The sequence below is a fragment of the Eumetopias jubatus genome, unplaced genomic scaffold (genome assembly GCF_037043125.1).
Source record: "Eumetopias jubatus isolate StellerSeaLion01/CBP00866 unplaced genomic scaffold, mEumJub1_p1.0 scaffold_4, whole genome shotgun sequence".
Taxonomy (NCBI): Eukaryota; Metazoa; Chordata; class Mammalia; order Carnivora; family Otariidae; genus Eumetopias; species Eumetopias jubatus.
Genome location: NW_028274810.1, coordinates 83,465,391 through 83,481,477, shown reverse-complemented (window position 1 = coordinate 83,481,477; position 16,087 = coordinate 83,465,391). Strand labels below are relative to the sequence as shown.

Genomic DNA, 16,087 nt, shown 5'->3' with positions numbered 1-16,087 from the left:
GCTGTTTGCCAGCTCTCAGCTGCCCCCAGCCATGGTTCCTACTGCTTGGTAATAGGGGTCTGGGAAGCTTTGTTCCCCTCTCCCTACTCCACTGGAGACTTCCAAGAAAGAATTTTGGTCTGATCTCTCAAAACTTTGACTCACCTGCTGTGGATACATGGCTAGACTGTCAGAACATTCTGGGAGTTCTCTGAAATGACAGAATAATACTTGTAGCTACTGCAGAGTGCCTGGCACTTAGTGCCTGGTAATTAGTATTTATCTTGTTTAATCCTCATAGCATCCTTTGAAGTAAGTATTTATTATTTCCAGTTTACTGAAAAGAAAACTGAGGTTCAAAAAAGTTAAGTCTCTGTTCCAAGTTACACAGCTATTAAGTGGCAGCTGGAATTTGAACTTTATTGTCTTCTTCCAAAAATCATTGGCGCTGACCACTGTACCACGAGGCCTGCCACTGATCTGTAGGAAGAGGGGCTGGCCATGTGCTTCAGAGGAAAGCTCAGGAGATTTCCAGTCATCCAATCTGCGTGCAAACCCCAACCCCCCTGATCTGGGGCAAGCGGCTTTCAACTTCTTGAGCTGCAGATACTACCTCATTACATCTTCACCAGAGACATGCAGCATAGGTGGTATTCTCATCTCCATTTTACATTTGAAGGGAATATGCCTCATGAGATAAAATGACTCCCCCTAAGTTACAGAACAGTAATCGGAAGTGGCAGAGCCGGAACTCAAGTCTGGGTCTAACGCCTGGTTCGGCATTCTGCCCCTCCTTTCTCACGGCCCGCTCCTAAGACCTGGTGTAGCACTCAGGCAAGCCAACAGCTCTGGCGTGCTGGTTGGGAGCATGTACGGGGAGGCAGCAGCCGTGCCTCTTCAACGCTGTCTCTTTCTTCTCCCTTAATCTCTCCTTCTTAGAAACCTTACTGAGGCAGTATAAACATTTGCAATTCAAGGAAAAGGTTATGCGTTTCTTTTTTTTTTTTAAAGATTTTATTTATTTGAGAGAGAGAATGAGAGAGAGAGAGAGCGAGCACGAGAGGGGGGAGGGGCAGAGGGAGAAGCAGACTCCCTGCTGAGCAGGGAGCCCGATGTGGGACTCGATCCTGGGACTCCAGGATCATGACCCGAGCTGAAGGCAGTCGCTTAACCAACTGAGCCACCCAGGCACCCAGGTTATGCGTTTCTTAAAAACTGCTTGAAGCCCCGCACAGAAGCCTAGGAATCTGCTGCCCATCTTTTGTGTGAGTTTGTGTTACTAACTTTGGCAGCATGGTGTGGTGGTTATAGCTTGGAGAAAGTTCTTTCTGGGCTTTTCTCCTTATCATTTTAATCTTACAAGGTTGTTGTGTTGGAGTTGATACATACCAAGGGCAGCAGCTGGAGCTGTGCTAATTGATGGCAGCAGTTTTCCCTGGCAGTGGCCTCTGCTAGAAACCAGAGCAGGAGTCCAGGGTCCTGGAGCTCTCACCCCCTTATTCTGTGACCTTGGGCATGTGAGGCACTGTCTTCAGGTAGACTGGGTGACCTCTAAGGACTCCTTTCACCTTTGATATCCTGTGCTTTTTAAAAATAAAAGTAAGGATGCTTGGGTTTTGTTTTGTTTTTTTAATCTAAATGGACAGAATTATATGAAGTAAAAAGTAAAAGACTGCATTCTTTCCCCCATTCATTCATTCCTGAGGTAACGTGTTGCCAGTTTGTGTCCTTTCCATTGTTTTCTGTATTTTTTTTTTAAGATTTTATTTATGTATTTGACAGAGAGAGACACAGTGAGAGAGGGAACACAAGCAGGGGGAGTGGGAGAGGGAGAAGCAGGCTTCCTGCGGAGCAGGGAGCCTGATGCAGGGCTCGATCCCAGGACCCTGGGATCATGACCTGAGCCGAAGGCAGACACTTAACAACTGAGCCACCCAGGCGCCCCTTATTCTTTTTTAATTAATGCTTTATAATTTATTAAATGGTCCCCTATTGATATATGTCATGATACTTTAAAGCAGATGTACACATGCAACATTGCTTTTAAATTTTCTTTTCAGGAAAAGAAGAAAAAAAAACATAGAGACAGGAAGTCGTCTGACTCTGACAGCTCAGACTCTGAGAGTGACACAGGCAAGAGGGCAAGGCACACATCAAAGGACAGCAAGGCAGCAAAGAAGAAGAAGAAGAAGAAGAAGCACAAGAAGAAGCACAAGGAGTGAGAGTGGAAAGAGTATAGAGGGGGTGGTTGAGAGAAGGAGGAACCAGGGGCCTTGTGTCTTGAAGCCCTGGCTTCCTGAAAGACTCAGTAGTGCGAGTATGGCCTCCCACCCCACTGACTTCTCGCCCACGGGAGATGGCTTCCCCTAACGCAGCAGGCAGGTTTGGGAGTTAGATGTCAAAGCATCTGCCTGAATGAGTTGTTAACTTATCGTTCCTGGTCCCTTTGCAAGTGACCCCTGCAGCTCACCCATTCATTCACACGTTCAGCAGGAGGTCCTATTACCCTCTCCAGCTGCCACTGCCAGAGCCAGATTCCTGCACAGGAGTCCAGGCTGCAGCCACAGGTCCTGCTGTGGAGGCAAGTCTGGCTGTAGTTGGAGAACAGGGATAGGCCTTCCCTGTTGGGTCTGCCCTGGGCTGATTGGTGAGCGATCCCTGCGGTGTCCAACACAGAGGCTGAGGGAGACGGGCAGGATGAGGGAGAACATGGTAAGAAGTGGTGCTCACTTTTTCCATTCCCCCTAACATGATTCCACCATGCTACAAGTGACAGCCAGAAAAACCATTGTTTGCAGTGACTGAGCTTGTGTGTGACATTTTGCCAGACCACTGAACCAGATAGCTCAAGCCAAGATCATTGCTTTACTTTGTATTTACTACTGTGTGAGTCAGTTGGTTTCACTTCAGGTCTCTGCTTAAATTCCTGGCACTAAATGGAAGTGTGTTTGGTTTTAAACTTGCTGAATGTTCTTATTGCTATAATCCCTCTTCCTGGGTAATTTACAGACTTGCAATCACTGAGTCTGCATTAGTTGACAGAAAAACATTTAATACATTACTTCAGACCTTGGAGAGAGGCCCAGCTGAGCCAGAGGCACCAACAGGTCACGGCCTTCGTAGGAGATCACTTATAAGCCCTCTCTTTTGTAATGATTAGATGATCTCTTACCCCAGAGCTGATTATAGAGAACCAGTAGAATTTGTAACCATGAATGGGCCAGGGCATAGGCGGGAGCTTAGCAGTCATCTTGGCCAGTGGGCATTGTCTCCCACCACCAAGGCACAAGCCTACATCCTGTGTCCTGAGCCTACATTCTGGAAAGACAGACCACAGCATCCCACAAAGAGCAGCTTTCCAAACCCAAGGGCCTGCAGTGCAGGATGGGCCTGAGGTGACAGTTTAGTAGCCGAACCTGGGGAAGCCCTGCCACTGATTGATTATTCCAGGTTGGACTAGCTCATATGGCTGTGTGGAGGAGAAATGTAGAGGCAAGCTGTAGGAACAGCTGTTTTATTACTGAGTGTGTCAGGTGACCAGCTACTGCTGCTCCTGAGACTGTCCGTTTCAGTCTCTCGTCCAGGGCTGCCTCTGAGTGACCTTCAGGCAGTCGTTTCTGCCCGCTGTCCGACACACAGGGAAACTGAGACTCCCAGAGTCATGTCACCAAAGGCAAAAAGGCAATTTGGTGACCTTGGCTCTGCTTTATTGACCTTAGAGCACCCTTTGGATGCGGTTAAAAAAACAAACATAACACAATGGGAGCCGGAAATGGACCCAGGCTGGTGCCACCTGACCCCAGAAGAATTTCCCCAACCCAACCAAGGTGGATTTATACAAAATGCCAGAGGAAAAAATGAGGCAATCCGGTGCTGAGTCCAGGGCTAGCCGACTGGCAGAGGAGCAGACAGTGAAGGAGTGGGCAGGTCATGCCTCTTTCTCATAAGTACGGGTGCAAACTGCACTTCCATGGGTAAGCGTCTGGAAGGAAAGACAGAGCCAGATTAGGGCAGGGGTGAGGGCACCGAAGGTACCGGAGCAGTCTCCATTCCGATGGGGACAGCCTCTCTCTTTATCCCAGTAGTCTACATTTACTGACCCCCTACTATGTGCCAGGTACTTTACATGTATTTTCTTCTAGTACTTACACCAAGCTTTTCATTTAGTTAGGCACTTAATTCCTCTGTTAGAGTTTTGGGAAAATGAGCTGCGAGAGGGGAAGTGACTTGGTCAGCATCCCAGGCTGTCTGTCTCTCTCCCTCGCACCATTCCTCTAGTGCCCAAGATGGTGCGTGGCACGTCGTAGACAAATAGGTAAACAAGAATGTCCAGAGACTCTTGGGGAAGGGCTGTCCTAGGCTACCAGCTCTCCATCCTTCCCTGACTTAGGCTGGTGCCGGAGTCAGAGGCTTGAGTTATCATCTGTCCAGTCTGGCATTGTGGAGCCAGGCACATGGCCTCACCAGAGTCCCATTGCCCAGTGAGTATCTGGTCCTGCGGTTCACATGCCCACCAAAGCCAGACACCTCATTCTTAACTCTGCACGGACCCCTGCTCATGGTGCTGCAAGAATACAGGGAGCAGGGTACAGTGACCCAAGAAGGTCTGCAGTGAAGACACTGGGGTGAAAACCTGAGGTCCTACAGAGTTAGGAGACAGAGACCACAGGGGTTGTTACCTCTGCCCCGGATCTGGGGCTGTTCAGTCATGGCTACATTCTTCTAGTGTAGAAGTCCCCAAGTCCCTAAACAGACTGATATGCCAGCCTGGTTGTTCCTTCCTACCCAGGCTGTCAGGTAGTGCAATAGGTCCGGCATGCTATACACTGAGAGGCAGTGGGGCTGGAATGAGGCGGAAGGGACTGGACTGTCATTGCCCCACCATCACCAGCCTGTCCCTGCCCAGAGGCTTTCTAGGTGGCAGTGCAGTCCCAGGGAGGAGAGGGGATTAGGAGCCTGGGATCCAGTTTGGCCCTATTTTCTACCTCTCCCAGGGTGGGGCAAGGTGGCAACACAGAGAAAGAGACTAAGGCTGTGGAGCACCTGTGGTAGCCCTCTCCCTCGCCTCTATGATGCTTGGTGCTCTGCATCACAGTCTCCTGCCACCCTAGTAGCCCATAAGGTTGGTGGTGTTAAAGCCCATTTCACAGTGGGAGTTGGAAGAAGGTTACTTGTCTGAAGTCATGTAGCCTGTAAGCTGAGATTTGAAACCAGGTCTGTGTGAGGCCAAAGCTACCACACAGAAAATTCCCACCTGATACCACCCCAGCCCTGCCTCTACCCTCCACTGATCCCAGGGGAAGACCCTGGCTTTCACAACAGGCTCGACTGAAGGGGCAGTAATGGGAACCAACTGGGTGAGGCTCCAAAGTTGTCTGTCTTACCAGGATGAGTTTCCCATCAACTAGCTCCCGCACAAGTGTTGTCTCTTGCCCGTCCCACTTCTGCACGTGGACAAGTTTGCCTCCATCCAGCGTCACAGTGGACTGTGGAAAGAGGGTAGAGGCCTGAGCTGTGATCTGAGCCAGGATTGAGGGACAAGTTGGTGTCTGGTCATCGGGGCCACAGAGGACACTGCCTCTGCCCCAAACTAATGATGGTGCCAGGACCAGAGCTCAGGTGGCCTACTTCCAACCTAGCCCTGCAGGCTGTCTCATTTACCTCCAGCCTGTACTCCATGATTGCCTGGCTGGGGCCTTCAGGTGTTGGGCAAGTAGGGAGAGGCAGGCGGTATGGTGAGCCAGACAGCCTGGCTCTGAGAAGTGCCACTAGCCTTCAGAATGGGCACTTATCCTATCATCTACATGATACCCACAGCCCTAGAGCCCCTAAAAGATAGGGGCATGTACCATCCTACATCCCTGGGCAATATTGAGGAGGAGGAGTCCTGAGACTCTCCAGCCTAGTGGTGATCACACATAATGTCTAACAGACCTTGGGGAGGGAAGGTATTGGAAACTGAGACTTCCCACTTTGTAGTCCTACCTCTTCTTGGTCCACATCATGTGGCCCCTTCAGCTGACAAGTAGACAGCAACTGCCAGGTCCAGGGACCGGGTGCCCTTGGAGTGTTTCAAAGCCCTGGTCAGATGCCCACTTAGTCTTCTGGGCTCTGCCAGCCTGCATCAGCTGGTTCTCATTTGGCAGCTCTCCCGGATCTCTTTTATTTAGGAATTTGGGGGCTCTAGGTCAGGCTGTGGGACCCTGGCGGAGCAGGGTTGAGTAGGAGAATCTGAGAAGGCTGTGTTTATGTTTGGGGCAGCCTGAGGAGTGGGTGTGCATCCTTGCTACCACTTTACTCTTCATGCCCATCCCCCAAGCTTTTTGCCCACTCAGAACAGATTATTTTTAGCTTAGGCATCCCAGAGCTCTACTGTTTAGTTAGGGTTCTTGTCCCTCAAAAAGGTGGTCTAGTTAAGGAGGCAGACACATGGGATACGGCAGCCACCTGTCTCTAAGGTGGGATGACATCCGTGGGCACCAACCCAGCTCTGCCAGCAGTCTCCTCCACGAGGAGACCAGACCCTATCCTGTCTGCCCTGGGGCGGTTGTGAGGAAGCAGGAACGGCTCAGGGGCAAACTGACAGGGTCTGCTGGGAGGATACTGCCATAGGGACCCTCTTTAGCGGTCAAAGTCCCTTAGTTCCGTCTGCCATGCCTGGCCCAGGGGGTAGGAGGCCTGAGGCAAGCAGCAAAGAGAGCCACCACAGGGTGACAAGCCCTGAGACTGGAGGTAGATGTCCCTTTCCTCCTTGGGAGGAGAGGCGCTAAGGCTTGGTGAGAAGACGTACAAACACACCTTAGACGATGCCCTATCCAGAACATAGCTTTTCCTGCCTGTGGGCTGGTAGAATTGGAAATGGTTCCTCAGGCTCACTGGCCAAGCCTGGGAGGTGGAGGCTGGAGAAAAGGAAGCATCTGAGTAGGTCTCCACCTCTTGTCTCTAGCTGCCTCCTTTGCTGCTGGAGGCCAGCATGACCTACTCACTCAGGGAAGAGCTCTGAATTCTCCTGGGCATTGTTCCTAAAGTACTTGAGGTCACAGCCATGGCCACATAACTCTCCCGTCTATGGATTGGAAAGAAACCCAGAGCTCTTAAATGCCATGCACAACGTCACCCAGCTGGAGCTGGAGTTGACACTGATGTCAGAAGGACATCCTGGCTCTGTGCTGCCCACTCCCAGAGGCACCAGATAGTCCCCTAGGAGGGAGGGAGGAAAGCATGAGGACGGGGCTAGTGTGCTCCTAGCACAGCACCTGGGACATCCCTGTACTGCACGGGCTTTATGCACCTTTTTCATTTCAATCCCCCCAAATCACCTGCCCCTCAGGGTACAATAATAGGGTGCCAAGTCTCAAAGGTCTCTTAATCCCCAGACCCCCTTATATGACTCACCTTGACCTTCCTGTCGTCTGCTGTCGTCTCATCGAACTCCACCCCTAGCTTGAAGCTGATCTCTGTGTTCTTGAAGGTGCTGTGTGTTTTTATGATGATAGTGTCCCCATTCATTTCGATGACTGTGGTAGGCTTGGTCATGTTGGCCACCTGCCTGGTAGCAAAACCCACACCTGAGGGCAGGGGGAAGGTTATTAGCATGAGTAGAGTTGGAAGGACAGGGTACAAGGACCTCAGTGAACAACCTCAGGCCTGGATGTGGGGCAGAGCGAAGAGTATGAGAACTTTCAGAGATTCTGGCTGTTTTTTAAATTGTTTTCTTGTTAGCTCTGTGCAGCGAGAGACACTTGATTTCCCTGGGCAGATGGGAAGTTTAAGGGACAGGCATGCCACAGCAAGTCGTGGCAGATCTGAGGTTAGAACAGGCTACTTTCTGTGTGGTAAGAACTGAAGGTGTGTTATCTCATTCAGCCCTTCATTCTCCCTGCAGGCCATGATGCTATTATCTCTACTTCACAGATGCAAAAACTGAGGGTTCAAACCCAGGCTCACAGGTCTGGAATTGGAACGCAGAACCGTTTGACTGAAGAGCTCATGTAATTGCTCAGCTGTACTGTCTCCCAAGGCTGGAGCTCAGGGCTCCCTCCCAGGGCACCTGAGCAGCTTTCCAGCCACAGGCTGAGGAAAGGAGAGAAATGTAGACTTCGCCTTTCAAAGCCTGAGGGACAGGCGTTTCCCACCTTTGGAAGTTTTTGCCCTGAAACCCACTTGTGCACCTGTCCCCTCTGTATGGCAGCAAGATATTTTCAAACCCCCTTCTCCATGACCTAGGTAGGAGGTAGGCAGAAGGGAGTGTGTGTCCCAGTGTACAGATTTAGGAGAGGCCTGAGTGCTAGTGCATCAGGACTCCAATCCAGGTCTCCTGGCTCCAGGTCTGAGGCCCTATGGGGACTCCCTGACTGACCAAAGCACGGCTTCCCTAGGTGCTGGGCAAAGCCTTCCTTGAGTGTCCTGCAAGAGTGTGAAACAAAGAACTCCAGCAAAGCCTTAACCCCTTCAGGTTACAGCTTCCCCGAGATCTGGCCTTTTGCCTCCAACCTTCCATCACGACGTCCTGCCCTTCTGCCTGCAGCAGCAGTGGTGAGCTGTCTTGCGGGGCAGAGGCGAGGCAGGAACAGCCTAGTGTGGGGAGCTGGTGTGCCAGCCAACAGTGCACTTGCTGGAAGTGAGGTGTGGCCTGTTGGGGTTGTTTCACTTAATGCTCCTAACACCTAACAGCCCTGAACAGTAGGTCTTATTATCCTCACTTTACAAATTAGGCTTGGAAAGAAGTGACTTGCCCAAAGTCAAAGAGTGAGTCATAGACCTGCATACGCATCTAGGCTCCAAAACTTGTTCACTCTTCTCCTGGGCCATTCTCCCAGTGTGTACTTCCTCCTGGCACCGAGGCCACCAGGTGGGCCTGTGCTCGCTGGTACTAACTAGGCTGGGTCTATCTGCCCCCCTGAGGACACTTGGTCTAAAACTAGAGGGGTGAGGGCAGCTTCTGCCCTGCCCGGTCAGTAAGGGACCTGGCCTTAGCCCCTGCTATTGGAGTGAGTCGGGCTGATCCCACTCCCCAGAAGAGAGCAGGGCCTTGTCACCATGCAAGGAGCTCTGTTTGCTTAGGACCTACCCAGAATTGTGGTGTGTTTGAGAAAGGAAACCACTGTGGGGTGAGTGAGGGACTGAGCCAAGAGAAACTGAGACCAAAAATGGGGCTGATGATTTTGGAGGCTCAGAAAGAGCTGGGTTCTACTTAAAAATGAAGTGGAAGCTATTTACACAGAGCTGAGGATGGTCTTTTTTCCCCTATGGACCTCTCATCCTTTCCATCTGTGTATGGAGAAAAGCAGGATGATACATTCTAAGCCCTGTAGCCCAAATCTGCCCCTTATTTGGGGCAAAATAAGGGAACAAGTGTGGTAAGGATGTTGCAGCTCACTTCAGGGACATAGGTCTTCAGTTGGAATGTCTGCTATGGGAGGCTTGGGGGGAGGGGCTAACTCTGGGCATCCCAACTTCCCAACAGCTGCCCAGGGCCCACTGCTTCAAGAGGGGCTACTTTCCTGGAGTCAGTGGGCATAGTACCCAGCATACTATGGTGGGGCATGAGAGCTTTGACCTCAAGAGCCAACACTTGTGGTCCCTATTTCAGGAAAGGGTTAGAAATAGAGGGGAGAAATGGGTCCCCCACCCCTTATTTGGGTACCTGCCAGAATCAGCCCCCCTTCCCTGATAGGAAAGCATGGAATGTAGCTCAGCTATGAACAATATTCTGGTTTCCCTGTCCCAGCCCGGGCGGCTAGGATAATCTCATAGCTGGGGATTTAAGAGAAAGGGTATCCACCTTCTCCGTCTAAGCCCGTAGTAGGAGGGAAGGGGTGAGGTCAATCATTAGCTAAGCAGTTCCTACCACTCCCACCCCCAAGGTCCATAGTGGAAACTATTCTGGGTTGCACATCTAGAAATCTAGGTTTTCATATCAGCTCTGCTGTGGGATTGATCTGACTAGTTTGTACTCTCTCTGGGTCTCAGTCTCCCCATCTGTCAAACTAGGCACGGCATGGGGGATCTCCAAGGACCTCAGGTATAAGGACTCGAATCTTTATTCTTCCCCATCCCAACAATCACACCCTCCTAGACCTCTCTGCCTTTAACAGATCTTGGCCTTGCTCCAGGACCCTGCTGCACCCAGGGAAGTCTAGTGGTTTTCTCCACCAGACCCCTCCCCAACAAATGGCTGAGCCAGCAGGTGATGGGTCCTCCCACCCCACCCTACTACTAGGCTTACTGACAGTGATTAAAGCCTGGTTACACACCACTGCAGAAGGACGTTAGAGACTGCATGGTGAGAGAAAGGGCATCCTCCTGCAACCATCCTTTCTCTAGTTCAACATGGAGGGGCGGGGTTTTTTGCTAACTGTGCGGGGACCCTATCTCGCCTTCTCATATCCCATTCCCCCGCTGTTCCCCTCTCTTCCCATCTCCCTCCTCCTAGGAGTTTCTACTTTTTTGTGCCATAGTACATTCCCCAACCGCCCCATTCCCTTTCTGTATTCACACTTTCCAATCCGTAAACCACCCATGTTCCTGCTTTTTTCCTCCTCCAGCTAGCCTCCCACCTTCTGCGATGGATGCTTCCTTTTTGCACAAACCCACCTCTCTCCAGATACTATGTATACCCCTCTTCCTCGAAAGCGCCTCCATGCCCCAACATCGACCGGCACATCTTGCCTCCTGGCGCCTCTCTACCTGGGAATCCCTCTAGCCATGTTCAGACCAGAAAGCCCCCTTCCAACAGGCCTCGCGTGCCCTAGCCCAGGATGCCACCTTCTCCGCGTCCCCTTGCTCCCCCACCTTGAGCAGGAGGGATGCAGCAGCCGTATGGGGTCTAGCCAGCGCCCGAACGCTGTGCAGGGCTGCGCACGCGGCCAAGCCCTCTCCAGCCCAGTATCCCCGAGACGCGCTCACCAATTGACTTCATGTAGTCATCGAAATTCTTGCTGTCCACTAGCTTCCAGGTGCCCACGAAGGCGTCCACCATGGTGAGGCTGGGCTAGGCGAAGAAAGCGGAGGCGACAGAACCGGCGTGCAAGGACTCTGGGACCCACGGTTCTCAGCCCGCGCTGCCGCTTTAAATAGCCCTTGTATCACGTGGTGAGGCGGGGCCCACACCCCCAGCTCCCGAAATAGGAAGCCTCGGGCTGGCGCTCACCCGCCCGGAGCTGGCTGCCCATCCCCCCCGACCCGCCGAGGGGGAGGGGGCAGCCAGTGGCGCCGGGCTCGCCTGCGTCAGCGCGGGGGCCCGGCCTCCGAGTCCCTGCCCCGCGCTGGCAGGACCTGCTCCCTTTCCTGGCCTCAAGGCGCTCTTCGCCATCTGAGAAGGAAGCAACTGGGGGCGCGGTGCCCGCGAGGTGGGGCGCGCGCCGCCGACACAGTCCCCCAGTGTATCCCCGAGCTTGGGGTTAGAGCAGAGATGAAAGACGAGGAGAAAACGCCCTTGGGCTGATGCCCACGCGGGGAAAGCTCTGGCTGACTCTTCGCGGCGCAGGCATTGGTCCTCATTTTGCAGGTGAGGAGTCCAAGGCTCAGCGGGGAACTTACAAGGTCGTAGGAAATAAGGCGAGGGTTCGCTGGAGCCCAATATTGCAAGCCTGGTCTAGGTGGCCTTGGAAGCCGCGCTCTCCCGCCACTCCCCACTTGCCGGTGACCGGAAGAGTCACCAGGGGCACCGTGGGCAGCTGAGCTACCCCTGTGCCCTCCGCCTGCTTGGGGCGAGAGCTTGACCCATCCCGCCGTGCCCTTCCCGCCCCGCACGTGCTCGCCCCTCCCTGTGGAATGTCTCCTGCGCGCGCCTTTCCTCCTGCAGTGCCCCTCCCCGTCCACCTTAACAACGCTTCGGGCTCCTCTGACCTCTACGCGGGGCTCTGAGCATTTCATCAGGTTGTTTCCCCCCTCACCTCCTTCAGAAATTCTGGCCCTCCAGCCAGCTCTTCCAGGCCCCGGGGCGACTCCCCACCTGCCGCCCTTCTTTGACCTTTGCACACCTGCAAGCAGCTTGCACTTTCACGGAATGTCACCTCCTTGAAAGACCTCCCGCGTGGTTGACCCTTTTTAAAGCGCTTTTAATAGTAAGATCACCTTGTATTGGTATTTATTTCATGCTGAGGGCTTTAAGTGCATTTTCGCATGGAACATGCCGAACAAAGTCCACGAAGTAGGTTTTATAACTACTCCTGTTTTACAGATGAGCAAATGGAAGCTTGGAGGAGCCCATTCATTTCTTAATCCAGCAATTATTGAAGCGCCTACTTTTTGCCAGGCCTTGGGCTGGGCTGAGGAGAGACAACCATGAATGAGACACACACTCACATCGCTCACTTTTGAGTAGACAGACACAAAACTAGTGTGACTCTGAGGGGAGTCCTGTCCTGATCTAGGAGCTCAGGGTAGACTTCCCAGAGGAAGTGAGGGGTAAGCGAATGCCTAACAGATGGGAGCCTCTGCATAAGGGTGTTGTGCCCAACAGAACCTCAGCCAGCAGAGGTTCACGGTTAGCGGGGGGCGAGGGGGGGGGAAGTATCTAGGAGCCACAGGCTCACTAGCCCTGGGGTCCTGCCAGCTCATTATCCCACTGACACTCCTTCCTGGGCCTCTGTTTCTCCCCTACCTCTGACTTTCTGGGAAGAAGCCAGGGAGGAAGAGCCCTCTCTTGCCCAAGGTCCTGGTTCTTTGGGGCAGGTCCACTTGCCAGAAGACAGGGGCCTATTTCTGCCCAAGCTGCCTGGACAGGCCTTAGGGCTGGGAATGGAGCCCTGGTGACCTCATTGCCGGAGCAGGTGCAAGGGAGGGTTGGGGGAGAGAGTGGGATGGTTCCTCAAGGTCACAACCTTTAGGTTGTGGGACTGAGTAGGTGGAGACCCAGGGGCCAGAGCTGTCTCCCTCCATGGTCCTCACGATGCTGCCGGGGAGAGCTGGGGCTGGGGCGGGTAGCTGCGGGCAGGTAGATCTGTGTGCCAGTTCTGATTCCCTGGGATACTCGCTTTGTGGCTGTGGGCGATTCCCTTAAGCCACTGTGAGTCTCTGTTTCATCTTGAAAATGGAGGTAATGACAGTATTTACCCCTTCGAGGGTAATGTTTGGGGATCAAATGAGATAATGCATTTTAAAATGCTGAGCATGGTGGACCTCATGCTCGCTGCCACTGCTGTTACTGTTCCTATTATCCGCGGACAGTGCAGGGGTCTCAGACCTGCTCTCAGCCCTGCCCCTCACCTGCTGGGCCCCCTACAGCAGATTGCTTGGCTTCTCTAATCCTCAATTTTCTCACTTCCAAGACAAGATTAGAACCTGCTGCAGTGGTGAGGAAGGGACTGCAAAAATCTTCGGGAGGGTTGAGGGGGACACTGCTAGAAAGTCCTTGTGACCCCTCTCTTGGGCCCTGCCTCCGCTGAGCAGCATGGAGATAAAGCCCAGACCCACTAGCCTTGTTGCCGTACCCTCATCCCCCCACCACGCCCAGACCTGGGTCACCGAAGTTGACTCCGAAGCCACACCCTATCTACTTTCCACTGAGCTTTCATTCTTCTCCCTTCCAAGTGTGCACAGCTTCTCATCCCTCTCATTACCTGCATCCTCCTTGCCCTGTTCTCCTCACCGCCTTTGGGGAACGAAGGGCAAGGGGAGGGAACTCGAACCCTTCCCTTTTCCTGCCTCTCTCTCTCACCCTGGCAGACCCAGATGTGAATACGACATCTGGCAGGCAGCAGGACCGGTCCCTGCCAAGAGCATCATCTGCCCAGCCCTCACCCTGTGGTGATGTCACTGTTCTGTGTTTCCACAGCAACCGCAGGCTGGGAAGATGGAGAAGAGGAGCGCTGAGTAACCATGAGAGAGCCAATGAGAGGGGCCGGCTGCACCGGGTGATCTGTGGGGCCATGGGGCGGGGCGGGGGGGGGGGGAGCACGAGGAGGCCTACTCAGCATCTCCAGCTCTGCCCTGGACCCTCCCTGCCATCTGGATGCCTCCAATAGGGGATGTGCTGCTGGCATGGGAAGAAATGTGGGAGGTAGAGGCCAAAGAGGCTGAGCTGGAGCCTCCACTGACCCAGGGACATAGACACCACCCCACCTTTGCCCCTTTAGGGCCTCAGTCTGTGGATGCTGACTGCCCCCACCGCACTCCACCCCCAGTACCTGCATCTGGACATTTTTTCTTTGGATGGTAATGGTGCAGCTCTCTGCCATGGGATCAAGTTCTTAACCCTTCCCTCCACACCCCCCACACCCTCCCCTGGTGCATGATGGGTTCAGAAGCAGCACCTTTGGAAAGAAGCCTGGTTCTACGTCCCAAACCAAGTGAGTCTCACTCCAGAGCCCCTAAAGCTAGGGAGGAGATAGATTCACTCACTCATTCACTCATTCATCTATTCATTCAATATTTCGTATACTCATTCATTCATTCATTCAATAATCCATATACTCACTAGCCACTTACTAGCTAGAGACTAGGAGCCAGTCCCTTCCCCTTCCTCTCCTTTCCTCCCAAATGGAGGAAGGCCATCTACTCTCAGGGTTGACATGAGGATTAAAAGAGGTAACATATGGAAGCCTAACACACACAAATGCTCAGTGAAGGGTGATTCCTTTCTCCCTCTGGGTCTCACCAGGGTAGTTGTCCCAGAGATACACATGAATAAGCCAGGGTACTTTGAGACATTGAACCAATAGCAAAGGATCTAGGTCTATCTCTGTCTCCTCACTTAGGTCACTGAGTGCCTATAGAGACTGCAGAGAAGTTTCCACATTTCTCCCTTTCTCTCTCTTCAAGTAATCCATCCATTTTGCCAATCTTAATTGAGCACCTCCTGTGCCCAGACACTGTGCTGGGCTCAGTGGGGACCCAGGGGAGAGCCACAGCCCCTGCCCTCCCTGAGCTCACTGTGTAGGGGGATTGAAGCCACTGTGGCAGGAATGCAGTGTTCTTTCTGCCACTAGGAAATCACTTCCTCGTTCCCCAAGAGTTCTAGCTACTCTGAGGCCGAGGGAACAAATGATGGTAAAAGATAGGGTTTACTCAACACCAGTTTGCTTCTGAGAAGTTGTTGCCTGTGGCACCTGCTCCCGGGAAGGAGAACAATGGCTCTCTCTGCCCAGGGAGGAGAGGGGCCAGCTCAGAGTGGTGGGGCAGGCACCTCTGCTTTCCCAGAAACCAGATGTCCTCCCTGCTGGCAGAGTAAAGGCCAAACTCTTCCGCCTTGCTCCATCTGTTTCATTAGTTGAATATTACTGAAATCCTGTTCCAAGAATAGTGGCTGGCAGATAGTAGGAGTTAATGAATAAATATTGAATGAATGAATGAGTGAATGAATGAACGAGTATATGGAATACTGGATGACTGAGTATATGGATTATTGAATGAATGAATGAATGAATGAGTGAATGAGTATATGGAATATTGAACGAATAGATGAATGGGTGAATGAGTGAGTGAGTGAATTTATCTCCTCTCTAGCTTTAGGGGCTCTGGAGTGAGACTCACTTGGCTTCCCATCCTGTGCCTTACTTATAGACCAGCTGTGTGACCTTGGGCAAATCACCATATCTCTGTCTGTATTTCTTTATCTGAAAAAAAGCACATCACAATTCCTACCCAGCCGGCCTCCCAAGGATTCTAGGAAGATAAGGTAGGATAAGCTTGGGAATGCAGTACAAAGGTTAATTGTTTTTCTTCTCAGCCTCCTTCCCAGAAGGCACCTGACCCTCCACAACCCCCAGGCTCTGGCCCCCACCCCGCCTGCCTCTGCAAGCCCTCCACACTGCAGCCACTCTGCCCTTTTGTATCTCAGGCAGGTGCCATGTTTGTGTCTTGTGTTTGCCTAGAGTACTCTTCCTCCCTAGCTGCTACTCCTTTAGTTACTCCTACTCACTCTTCAGCTTAAGAAGCCCCATCCTCCCTATCAGAGCACTGACCCTGCTTTCATGTGGTCCACTCAGCTCTGAGTCTGCCTTTCCTATTACACCAGAAGCCCTGTGAGGGTGGGGACCCAGTTGGTGTGGCCGTCTGCCATGTCCAGAGAGCCTAGTACAGGGCCTGGCACGGATCTGGGGAGTGGATAGTCTCTCCAGAGCAAAGGAAACCACCTGTCCTCTTCAGTGTTCTCTGTTGAAAA

General features: G+C 52.5%; 2 protein-coding genes across 3 annotated transcripts in view; one reads left to right on the top strand and one right to left on the bottom strand.

Moving 5' to 3' along the window:
• The window catches only part of ZCCHC17 (zinc finger CCHC-type containing 17), a 56,775-nt gene extending 54,485 nt beyond the window's left edge, over positions 1-2,290 (top strand). Inside the window, exon 8 of the mRNA XM_028114055.2 lies at positions 2,040-2,290. Within this exon, the coding sequence (XP_027969856.1) occupies positions 2,040-2,201 (162 nt within the window). The 3' untranslated portion in view covers positions 2,202-2,290. The remainder of the gene's footprint in view (positions 1-2,039) is intronic.
• A 1,026-nt stretch (positions 2,291-3,316) lies between these two features.
• Positions 3,317-11,045, bottom strand: FABP3 (fatty acid binding protein 3). Of its 2 annotated transcripts, none has more exons than XM_028113911.2 (4): positions 10,888-11,045; positions 7,375-7,547; positions 5,364-5,465; positions 3,317-3,961 (listed from the first exon to the last, which is right to left on the bottom strand). In XM_028113911.2, the coding sequence occupies exons 1-4, from the start codon at positions 10,958-10,960 to the stop codon at positions 3,908-3,910; spliced, it is 402 nt and encodes a 133-aa protein (XP_027969712.1). In that variant the 5' UTR covers positions 10,961-11,045; the 3' UTR covers positions 3,317-3,907. The 2 variants fall into 2 exon arrangements, with proteins under 2 accessions (XP_027969712.1, XP_027969713.1); XM_028113912.2 differs by having other exon boundaries at positions 7,375-7,606; positions 10,896-11,045.
• Between the last annotated feature and the right edge of the window lie 5,042 nt (positions 11,046-16,087).

What these genes read in the sequence shown, in the direction of transcription:
- FABP3 (XM_028113912.2), bottom strand. Translation starts at nt 10,960, where the DNA reads ATGGTGGACGCCTTCGTGGGCACCTGGAAGCTAGTGGACAGCAAGAAT. An exon ending in CAGACGACAGGAAGGTCAAG is followed by an intron (nt 5,466 to 7,374) that starts GTGAGTCATATA and finishes CTCTTTCCACAG; the next exon opens with TCCACTGTGACGCTGGATGG. An exon ending in TTGATGGGAAACTCATCCTG is followed by an intron (nt 3,962 to 5,363) that starts GTAAGACAGACA and finishes CTTTCCTTCCAG; the next exon opens with ACGCTTACCCATGGAAGTGC.